Consider the following 11,035-nt stretch of genomic DNA (forward strand, 5'->3'; position numbering starts at 1 on the left):
ATTGCTCACTTTTGCCCCGAGTTGGACCTGTCAGGGTTAGACACGACATTCGATTCAAACGGAGGCGAACAGCACCTCAGCTCATTCTCTTTGATCATTTAGACCTGCAGGTCTCGTGGCATTCTCTTCCTCGCAGAGATGCAGCATTGATTTTCCTCAAAGAACGACCATGGTCACCTTAGGATACCTCAAGGTAGGGTACCTTACCTTAGATTGCCCTATGTAGGCTCCCAGCAACCTTGGCACGTGAGATCCAGCTCTGGGATGAGGCCCGGCGGGATGAGGCGGGACTCCAGAGGCCGGAAGCCGAAACAACGGCATCCCAACGCAACCTGGGCAAGGTATTAACTATTGGCAAGTCAGGAGCAAACAGATGGGTCCACCACATGCTGTGGTTGCGCTACTTTATTCTTTCTCCCCGCGCGTCGCAATCGAACCTAAGCAGCCTCCAGAAGATCCCGGTCGCTATGCTAACTGCGTACATGCGCTGCAACAAAATCAATCCACCGTCCACCACAAGTCCACCCTGCAAAATACTAAATATGAAGATATGAAAGATGTGAAAATGAGGGAACTGATGGAGGCTTAGCCAAGCCACCCGCGGGTTCCCGTTTTGAATATAAGTCGCACTCAATCCATCAACTCCGCCTAATGCACATACGTTTGGATGATTACACAGCGCCTTCCAACGGGGTTGAACAGTGCAATCCGAGGCAGGGTCTAGGAGTCGTACCGACCAAGAAAGCCATCCCCGCAAGCAGCTACAACTACAGCTGCCGCTGCCGCTGCTTCTGCCGCTGCATCTCACCACATGCCAGAGATCACCACATGTCCTCTCGGTCGTCCCGGCGCCTTACGTCGTCGCCGCCATCTCGCCCATACTGATCGTGATAATACTGCTTGCCAGGCTGAGGATCATAGCTATCAGGGCCTTGGTAGCCATTGCTGCGTCCATTGTCCATGTCGCCGCCATGGTCGTACTCATAAATCTGAGCATCATCTACGTAGTCCACCTCATCGTGAGGATGGTCCCCGTACTGGTTTTCGCCCTATAAATCGAGTTAGCTTGGGTTTATGAGCTGCCGAGGAGATACTCAACATACCCGATGATAATCAAAATTGTACTGGCCCGCCGAGTCTTGATCCCCCGCCTCTTGCTGCTGCTGCTGCTGCTGCTGTTGTTGTTGCGCCAAGTACTGCTCTTCTTGTTCCTTGCGGCGGCGCTCCTCTTCCAGTCGTCTTTGCTGCGGTGACTGCGGGACCTGCATCTGCGGGTGCATGGCCTGAACGATGGCGAGATAATTGTACATGAAATTACTGAGAAGAACCTGACTCAACAGCGAGCGACGCGGGTTTGCGAGCTTGATGTGAGCCATCCGATAAATCGCTCGTTCTTCGAGCAATGGGAATCTGGTCCAGTGGTAGTCGACGTCAGCCTTGAGTGGGCGGTACGGCACTTCCTCCGAAACCCGCAGATGTTGGTTCTTCTTGCTGCTGCTCTCCTTCTCACTCTTCTTCTTGCTACCGCCAAAGAGGCCTGAGAAGAGACCGCCCTCCTTTTCCTTCTTGGCTTCCGACTTCTTGCTCTCCTTCTTTCTCTCTTCGACCAGTTTGTTGTCGACGTTGTCGCGGTCCACAATGATGCTTTCTCTTCCCTTGGAAGATGCACCCTCGATCGAGTTCTGGAGAACATCCAGTCGAGCATTGTCCTGCCCCTTCTCTGCGACTTGCTGTTTCTTCCTCTTTTCTTCTTCTTTCTTCTTCTTGTCCTTATCATCGCTACCACCCTTGAGCCACTTCGGCCAGCCACCGGAAGATTTGCTGGAGGATACGCTGGAGGCATCATCATCTCTTTCCTTTCTCAGTTTTCTCTCCACCCTCTTTTCTTCTGGCTTCTTCTCCTCTGGCTGCAGAGTGGGGATGAAAGTCAACGTATCGGTTCGAGATGCGCCACTGCCAGGTAAGGCAGATGGGTGCGAAGCCATGTCGCTTAAGGTCTGGTTGGGAGCATTGGTCTGCTGCCTGGGCTGCTGCACCTGTGGCGGCTGTTGGGGGGCCGTAGGAGTTGTAGGGCTTGGTACAGAGTTGCTTGAACCAGGGCGCTTGCTTGAACGAGCGGGAGGCTCATCCATGAGGGACTGTGAAGGAGCATGCTGTGAAGAGGAAGACCTCTGAGGAAACTGCTGCCTTTGCGCGCTCTCATCCGTCGCTGGCGACTCAACGATGGCAGGAACGGAGGGTTTGGCCTCAGCTGAAACTGAAGATGTTCTTGTCGGGTGTTGCTGCTCAGGACGTGTACTCGGGGGAGAGACGGGCTCCTCAACTTCGGGTGAAGCACCGTCGGACGTTGCGCCCAGATCCTGAGAAAACTTGTGCTGGCGTCGGACTGATCGATTGGGACGCGAGAAATTCTCAGACACTGGCTCTGACTGGGCTCTTTGCTGCGTCGGTAACGGAGGCACATCGGGCACGTCAGATGGCAGAGGGGGGACCGTGTCGGCAGAGTCAGACGAATCCGTGTGGGTGTGTCGATTGGTGACCCGCTTGGAGAATGGCAGGCGTTCTGACCGTACACTACCGTTTTTTCGGTATGTTGTCCGGGTTGACCGGCGAAGTCCCATGCCAGGAGCCACGGGCAAGATGGGCAAATCTTCGGCGCCAGCCTCCGGCTGGGCACCCTCGGAAAGCTCACGCACCACTTTGGATGGATCCTTGACTAGTTCGTTTAGGTTGAGCTCCGGCGTTGAATAATCTCTGAGCGAGCTATTTCTTCCGAGTCTCTCAGCGCCGTCCACGTAACCAACGGCGCCTCTCCCCCCAGAATTGTCGATTTGTCGTGAGAGCATGCTCTTTTTCCTTCGCAGGCCGCCGCCAGAATCGCTTCGGCCCATACCACCGTCGCTGGAGTCGCCCGATCGTCGCCGAATAGACTTGACGCGATCCTCCAAGAAGGTCTTAAACTCTGTCGGCGCCAGCTCGGGATGAACTGCTGCTGGGACCCAAAGTAACCTCGAGGGATCATTTTCGTCGTCGTCCCCCGTTGGTGCGATAGGAGGCATGGCAATGAGAGACAGGCCTGAGAAAGGCAGCATATCAGGGTCCGCATTGTTTCCGACATCCATAGACATGCGCCTGAGGGCCTGCAAGTTGTTGAGTTCTTGCGCAATATCATTCGGGTTCTCGATGCTGCCTAGGGGAAACTGAGAGGACTCGTTCTTGACATCTCGCAAGGAGATAGGCGGCGATTTGGGTCCGTTCTCGAACGAAATACTTCGCTGGCTAGGCGACCGCGTAGGCAAAGTCTGAGATTTTTTGAGAGTTGGGGATCCGTTTTGCGTCATCCCCAAGCCCGTCTTGTCCGATGCTGAACGTATCATCTGCCTACGAGGATCGTCGCCGGGGAGATCGGATTCGAGCTTGTTGTTCAGCTGATCCGTGTAGGACTGTCCGAGGTAACTAACGGGTCGGCCATCGCTGTCGTACTCCTCGTCGCCGTATAGGGTTCCGATGGTCTCCGTCACATGGTGGCTGGGGTCTGAAATTGACAGCTGGCTCGCATGACCGCGTCGACTCGCAAAGCTGCCACCAATATCGGCGCGGGGTCTAGATGAGGTCTGCGGATAGCACGGAGAGTTAGCGAAAAGTGACGTCTAAAGAAAGGGGCTCAGCCGGTAAACTTTGGGCCCAAGACTCGAGACACAAGAGAGGAAGCGCGCCATGTTCAACGAGGTTGAGCCAACTGACTTGGAAAGCGCTGGGTGCCGATGATGGCTGCCGTGGCGAGTTGTGATCAAGTCTACGCACCATCATCTAGGAGAGTGAAAGGCCTGCAGGGAGGCTGAATAGCCAGGAGTTCCCTAAAATGCACCACTCGTCTGCCAAGTATCTCGTTCGGAAAGAGTGTGTTGTCGGGCTCTCATCTGTCGAAGGTGTAGGGCAGCATAGGCGCGGCGTGGGAACGACAGGAGTGTCGAAGGCGGGAGATGGAGCGAGTCGGGATCGGGATACGGATACAGGTATGAATTCTCGGTCGCGTCGTTCAAGATCGCATGGGAGGATGGTTTATTGGAGCGGTACCCGGGATGTACAACGATAAGAGTTGAAAAGACTGGAGAAGTCGCCCGTTGCAAACGAGAGAGAGAAAAAGCAAGCGGCAAATTATGCTGTTGAGAGCAAGGAACAGGCGAGGATGGGTCGGTTCAAGACTTGTCCAAGTGGGCAGTTGGCCGGCGTGTATTGTGCTAAGTTGTGTTGTGTCGTAGTGGTAAGGTAGGTAGAGAGATGTTGTTGTTGGTGGTGGTGGTGGCAGCGGTGGCAGTGGTGGAGGACGGGGCGGTGGCAGTTGTAGCGCTCGGTAAGGCAAAATGGTGTCACTTAATGGTTCACCTTGCCGTCCAGTTGTGTCGAGAACTGGACTTTTGGAGAAGGTACTTGGGATTGGTGCTGGTGCAGACACAAGACAGGCAGACGGGACGCAGCCAGTCAAGTCAAGTCCCCCCCCTACTGCAGGTCAGGGGAGCGGGTGAGCGGGCAGAAGACAGAGCGCGAGCGTGGGTGACTGACAGAGAAGGGCGACGGACAGGCCCTACCTTACAAAGTACAGCACCAAAGGTCAAGGTCACGGCGAGGAGATCAGATACCTTACTTGGGGAACTATGGAAGTAGACGGGTACAAGTCTATTTGCAGAGATGATCCATGAAAGTGTGCCGTTGAGAGCGTCGGAAGCGTGCGAAATGCTGGGACTGGCGTAGTGGAGGCCGGAGGGGGGCAAGTACCGAATACTTGGCTCGACCCCCAATCGGCTGGTGTCATTTGGAGCCTGGAGAGGAGGGCGCCAGCCAGACTGCATTAGCGCCAGCCAGACTGGGCTAGGCGTTGCTTTGAAAAAGCGGCCAGTCAAAGTACCTAAGGTAAGGTGGGCTGGCACAAAAGGCCGCCTCCCTGTCACGTGCCCAGCCAATGCCAACGGGCAACTGCCACCAACACGGTCTAATTAGGTCTGCCTTCTCTTTTGAGGCTGCCATTCTCGCGGAATCTGCTTTGACGCATCTTACTAGGTACCTTGGGTGAGGTGATTGATTAATTACGTACATTGAAGGCCCAACCGCCAGAAAATAGATAGTACCTAGACTGGCATAGAAACAAGGACTTCTATTCCTTTATTCTCGAACAGTTCTATCAGGAGACTGAGAGTCGCGCGAGCAAGCAACGCACTGTCGAAAGATTACCTAATGCACTCACAGGCATCCTCTTACCTCATAGTACAGTAGTCTATCATCCGTTCAGCTGAGTTGAAATGCATTTTGAGTCGTGCATGCATCCGTACCCGTGCCTGAGCTTAAGTACGTATCGTCCGTTCACTTTCCACCAGATTGAGGGGAGGGGAAGGAGTCCCTGGGCGGTGGACTGCGAACTGACTGGCTGCGGTTTTGGCGTCAAGTTGGAGGCAGGCACGGCAGGCGGCGCAGCGGCAGGACGGACAACTGCATGGGTGGAGCGCAAAAAAGGGCGGGGAGGAGGAAGAGGGTAGGTAGAAAAAAAGAAAGGAAAAAGATAACGGCAAGCGGTCCGCAACCTCAACCATCCATATCAACGGAACAATACAGAGTACCCAATCAAAACACACATACCATCAATGACATCGCCACTTGTTCTGCGAGCACGGCACCTTACTAGTACTTTCTTCACTGCTCCTACATTCTATGTTCGAATACTCTGCAAGACCCCGACATTTGATGTTGAATGACGGCCCGAATCCACTGTCCGACACAGCTGGCTCCGGCCAACGCTCCCCAAAGAGCACACGCGGACCACGAGGCCCGGATATTGGCAGTGGATGAGACATGGATGGGTCATGGCCGCACTACAAGTACGGAATACAAAATCAGTCCGTCATCTCAAGTCGCCAAAGATGAAGAGAATCTCAGTCTTTCAGATGGCTCGCAATGAAACAAGGAAACCAGAAGACGGGTTCGAGGCGCCTCTTGCTTCTCGCCTCTAACTCGAGCTGAATCTGTCATGCTTAAAGCGCGTTTCTCCTGCCCGTCACTGCCACTCAACCGGATGCGGGCATGGCAGGGACAACCCAAGCAGCACAAGGGAGGCTCGTGATGTGCACCTAGGCCTAACATTGTCCTTCCATCCGAGCCTGTGCGGGATACTACTATCCCTTCAACTTCCTTGGAGTCCTCTGTATGATGGTACACAGCTGCGCGAGGACAACGGTTGGCTCTATAAAGGCACTGCGCCTTTCTGACAATGCTCGCTCCCTCAATGTACCACCTACCCAGCCGACGTCAAAACAGCATCCGTCTTCGCTGCTGGCTGCTGCCGAGAATCGACACTAGCATGACCCATTTGCCCAGGATTACAGGGCGATCCCAGGCCCCCAACCTGGCCAAAGACAAAGTCCCCAGAATCGCTCACTCCTTTCCGTATGCCAGGGAATATCGGATCTCTGGACAAGGTTCGGGTGCCTCCTAACTCCCGTCTGTCGCCAATGTGCTTTTTGTCCGAAGCGTGACTTTACCTTCTCCACGGTGCCCGAGTCTGTGCGACCGAAGACTCCCGACTTTGAGGGCTCCCTTAGCATTGCGTGGACTGCAACCCATGCACTCAGGCACCATGGCTGTGGTTTTACAACTTTACACCGCGAACACAGCGAACTGGCCTTGGCCCCCAGTGTTCCATATCCTTCTCGAAGGTCTGGACACTGGAGAGATTCTGGAGACCGAGGGCTGGTCAGATGCAGGGCCAGTGGACCGGACCCCATCGTCACCGCCTCGGGCCCCTATTCACCACCGGCGGTGCCGGCCAGCGTCTCCGTCTCATCGGCCACTCTCGCCCCTTGAGCCCCCTTTGTGCCTAGGAATTTTTTATTTCGAGGCCCAACCGGCTTCTTGGCTCCACTAATACGCCAAAGTGACCTGAATCGGCAATCTCGTTTCCAACACCCGCGGCCCAACGTCTTTCTTTCATTTTGCCGTTTGCGACTTGACTAGCTGCCAAGTTGCCATCCTCCAAGACGTCGAGAACCTTCGCCCCTGTCTACGGTCCAACACCCTCAGAACGAGCTACGGTTCACGGCGAAGCGCCCCAGCCGGATCGAAAAAAAAAAAAAAAAACCGTCGGACGGGGACGACCAATCAGAGGCCGCCCGACTGCGATCGCAGCGTAGCATGTCATCCCATCTGCCGCTTTCTAGCAAGGGTGTCGCCATCTAGTGATGAAGACCCAGCAGCCGGTTATCGGGTGGTCGCTGGACAGTGGAAACTGTGTGCACCGAGAGATAGCGCTGCTGAGGTGCAAGCAACCCTCAACTATCTGTACCTACGGCTACCTCTCGGCTTCCTCTGGTGATTCTCTCCCTGACTTCAAGGTCGCATCTGTGCGCTGGGCGCTTTACGGTAAATACTTGAACCAGCAGTGTGACTCACAACGATTGCGCAGCCTCAGTCTGATTCTCTTAAGTGTCGCTCTCGATGGCAAATGCTGATGGTCAAGCGATCGACAATGAAGCTCTCCCACTCCCATACCTGTGGATTCGTTCAGGCGCGCTGCGGGCTGCAGCGATTTGCCGTTGGTCGTCTGTCACATAGACGTCTGGACCCCCGAAGTAACACCAATGGATCACGATTCTCATGTCCAAAATACCAGTTTGTGTGTGGCTCGTTGTCCGAATCCTCACCCTTACGGTTGCAACAGCCAGGGTCCGCGTTCTTCCTTGCAGGTTGGTCGACATACAGAGCCCAAGAGCCAAAGAGCTTGCACGAGCTATTGGAATTGTGGCGGAATGGGTAGATTTGCAGCAGAAAGTGTGGACTAGACTTTCTCGAGCTTTGTCTTACATTGGTCATCCAGCACGATCGACACGTCGAGTTTCCCCGCGCCGCCACACCATCTCCAACGCACGGGAGACCTTGGTATGCATGATCAGGCTGACGTTCAACTGTAAGGTGTGTGTGTGTGTCAGCCTTCGACAGCCTTCGTCATCGCCTCACACATCTCAAACCGATGCAGCATATCTGCATGGACGTCGCACCTACTGAAGAGAATGCCATGACTACGGATCCCAGTCAAATGGCTTTCCGAGCCGTTACGCACTGGCTCCAGAGCCAGACTCTGCCGGTATTCTGCTGCACTACACCGGCATTCCGGCCGCGGATGCCAACAGACATCGACGCTGACAGTGTGCCTTTATCACAGTCTCATCTGACCAATGCGCTGAGCCAGCAGCAGCAGCATCAGCAAAGCCAGTCGCCTCAGATCAGCGACGGAGAAACCAGCGAAAGTGTCGCGCGGCGCGCATCATCTGCCCTGTGGACGAAACCGCTGCCACAGCTCCCGCCGCCCAATATGTCCTTGTCAGGCAAAGTCGCCATCGTCACCGGCGGCGCGCGAGGCATCGGGGCCGCCATCGCGCTGAAGCTCGCACGAGAAGGGGCCAGGGTGCGTCTCTACCGACTTTAATCCTCTTGAAAGGAGAACCTCGGCTAAAGCTAGATTTCCATGATTCGCGTGACTGAAGGTCGCCTTCACTTTTGTAAACACTTCATCAATAGCCAAGGCCCATGAGGTCATATCCGAGATCGAGGCCTGCGGGTCCTCGGCGACCGCCATCCAGGCCGACGTCTCCAAGCATCAGAAGAAGGTCATCGAGCGGACCATGATGGCGTTTGGCGTAACCAAGATCGACATCCTCGTCAATAACGCCGCCGCGACGCTCAGCGCAACGCTCGACGATACCACCACCGAGGATTACGACCGCATCTTTGACACCAACACGCGCGCTGTGTTCTTCATGATGCAGGCCGTCAAGCCGCACATCGCGCCGGGCGGTCGCATCATCAACATCTCGTCCGTCGCGGCGCGCGCCGATTCGCCGGGCAGCATGGCCTACGCGGGGAGCAAGGCGGCCGTCGAGGCGTTCACGCGCGTCGCGGCGCGAGAGATGGGGCAGGCGCACGGCGTGACTGTCAATTGTATCAGCCCCGGGACAGTCAAGACGGAGATGTTTGACTCGCTGCCCGACGATCAGCGCAGCGCCGACTTGGAGAGGGCTTCGCTTACGCCTGCTGAAGCGAGGCTAGGGGCCGTCGAGGACATTGCCGACGTTGTTGCGTTTGTTGCGAGCGATGAGTCAAGGTGGATTACGGGGACAGTGATTCCGGTCAACGGGGGCCGTCTGATGAACTGATTGGCGACGGCTGAGTGAGTCCGTCTAAGAGGATATGACTGATGTAGGTGGGACGAAGGGTGGGAAAAGTATTTATATGCCGGGCTTATGGGACAGAGGAGGGGTTTTGACAAGGCTGTATAACAAGTCAAAAGTGTACGATGTGAGTCTGGGTCTGAGACATTGGGATGATTTTCTTGTATTTCTTTCTCGCGCAACAATACGGGTGTCTCTGGGTTTTCGGGTTCTGGCTTGGGTTCTCTCTGGTGCGAGTGTCGGTCATGCAGTGTTACATGAGGCTGTTTGTTTATGGGATTCCCTGTCAGCTTGTTCGGGAGCTGCCTTGTCTTTTTCGTTGCTTTACTACTTCTTCTTCGTGTATGGTAACGACTTATTAGTTCTTGAGTATACGGCCGGAAACAGTTTGGAATGAATACCACTGATGAATATTGTATTCTTTATATCTATCGGTCTTGAGGATGTTGTGAGGCTAGATGAGGCTGGTGACCGGGCCAGTGGTTCTAGTATATAAGGACGGTTCTAGCTGTCGACGAGGCTCGTTCGTTAGGCCTACATTCTTCTATCTCGTCTTGTTGAATGCAAGAGGCAGTCGACGGCACATTAGTCCACCTAGATTGTGGCCGAATGATGGGTGGTACTCGGGACTGTGGATACGAGAGGAGGAAGGGCTGGGCATTCGCTCGTGTGATCGGAATACATGTCTCACCTTCCCTCTCGTCTTATAAAAGTCTTCGGGTATTCATTTACGCGGAGCGAATATTGAGGTAACTATGATGAGGGATTTAGAGAGCTGGCGGTCTTCTAGGTGGGAGAAGCTTCGAAGGGATCCGGGGCTACAGCCAGCGTAGGAACATCAGCCAAGTCGAGTTTGAAGGTGTGGATGGACGCATTTGTTACCGAGACTCTGGTTGAACAAGTAGTGGTGCCTCAACGACTCCCATTTCCAACACGAAATCACAGAAGCGTGATTTGCAATCATAAAGAAAGGTCCTAGGCACATCGTTGAAGCCAAGGATCGAACACGTCCGGCTCCAACGCGGAAGCGCCGCATTTTCTTTGCCGGCTCGTGCTGCTCTGCTATAATACTTGATCCTTCCATTCCCTCCTCTTATACCTTAAGGCGGGTGGCGCTATTTATGATTGCCACTCTCAAGATAAGTTTCGATGAAGGGCTGTAGGTTGCCACACCCTATTGCCCCGTCTCATTCCGATCCTAGGCTTGTTGAAAGACCTTCGACTCCACAGACCGAACTGGATGAGACGTAAGTAACTATGGCTAAAACCCAAGATCCGATAAACAAATTGAGAGGCAACTTGAAGAATTGGGAAAACATACTGCTTACTTGCAAGGGTCATGCGGCGATGTAGGAGAAGATGAAAATGAACAATGAACTACCGTGGCATGTAGACAGCCTACAAATGCGAAAGGTTGTAGCCTGCTCAAAACTGGGCTTGCATTTGGTGATACAAATCACACACTGGACGAGATATACTCAAACTTTTGCCGATGAAGGCTGTAAACGACTACGAGTACACAGAAGACTGTAACATGTCATAGATGAATCTATATCGAGGGAAAACAGCGGAAGGAGAAACAGTTCCCCGGGTGAAAGAACCGTAGAGCTGGGGCTCCCTTTTGCACACCTCGGCGATGTCTCAGAAAACTGGTACCCAGCAGACAAAGCAAATCTCTTGCGCCAGTCGCGCACATGACGGCCCCTATAGTTGGGCACAACACCTTGAATCGTTTCCCCCCTTATAAGCTTGGTGAGATCATGGATGCCTAAGCCTCGTTCATATGAGCAGGGCGCCGAGCGAGAAGGCAAAAGCAAAGGTAT

The 11,035-nt window shown here is 54.2% G+C and overlaps 4 protein-coding genes across 4 annotated transcripts; 3 read left to right on the top strand and 1 right to left on the bottom strand.

The window, feature by feature from the left end:
- Positions 1-821: 821 nt before the first annotated feature.
- On the bottom strand, positions 822-3,810 carry CORC01_06655 (uncharacterized protein; the record flags this gene model as incomplete). Its single annotated transcript, XM_022618294.1, has 3 exons — positions 822-1,049; positions 1,104-3,614; positions 3,745-3,810. 3 exons carry the CDS (start codon positions 3,808-3,810, stop codon positions 822-824), a joined length of 2,805 nt encoding a protein of 934 aa, XP_022475138.1.
- A 2,539-nt stretch (positions 3,811-6,349) lies between these two features.
- On the top strand, positions 6,350-6,852 carry CORC01_06656 (uncharacterized protein; the record flags this gene model as incomplete). The annotated part of the gene is made up of 2 exons (XM_022618295.1): positions 6,350-6,480; positions 6,513-6,852. The coding sequence occupies 2 exons, from the start codon at positions 6,350-6,352 to the stop codon at positions 6,850-6,852; spliced, it is 471 nt and encodes a 156-aa protein (XP_022475139.1).
- A 1,162-nt stretch (positions 6,853-8,014) lies between these two features.
- CORC01_06657 (short-chain dehydrogenase) lies at positions 8,015-9,197 on the top strand (the record flags this gene model as incomplete). Its single annotated transcript, XM_022618296.1, has 2 exons — positions 8,015-8,449; positions 8,529-9,197. The coding sequence occupies 2 exons, from the start codon at positions 8,015-8,017 to the stop codon at positions 9,195-9,197; spliced, it is 1,104 nt and encodes a 367-aa protein (XP_022475140.1).
- A 260-nt stretch (positions 9,198-9,457) lies between these two features.
- On the top strand, positions 9,458-9,574 carry CORC01_06658 (uncharacterized protein; the record flags this gene model as incomplete). Its single annotated transcript, XM_022618297.1, has 1 exon — positions 9,458-9,574. One exon carries the CDS (start codon positions 9,458-9,460, stop codon positions 9,572-9,574), a length of 117 nt encoding a protein of 38 aa, XP_022475141.1.
- Positions 9,575-11,035: the final 1,461 nt, after the last annotated feature.

The sequence above is a fragment of the Colletotrichum orchidophilum genome (genome assembly GCF_001831195.1).
Source record: "Colletotrichum orchidophilum strain IMI 309357 chromosome Unknown Scaffold_51.1, whole genome shotgun sequence".
Taxonomy (NCBI): domain Eukaryota; kingdom Fungi; phylum Ascomycota; class Sordariomycetes; order Glomerellales; family Glomerellaceae; genus Colletotrichum; species Colletotrichum orchidophilum.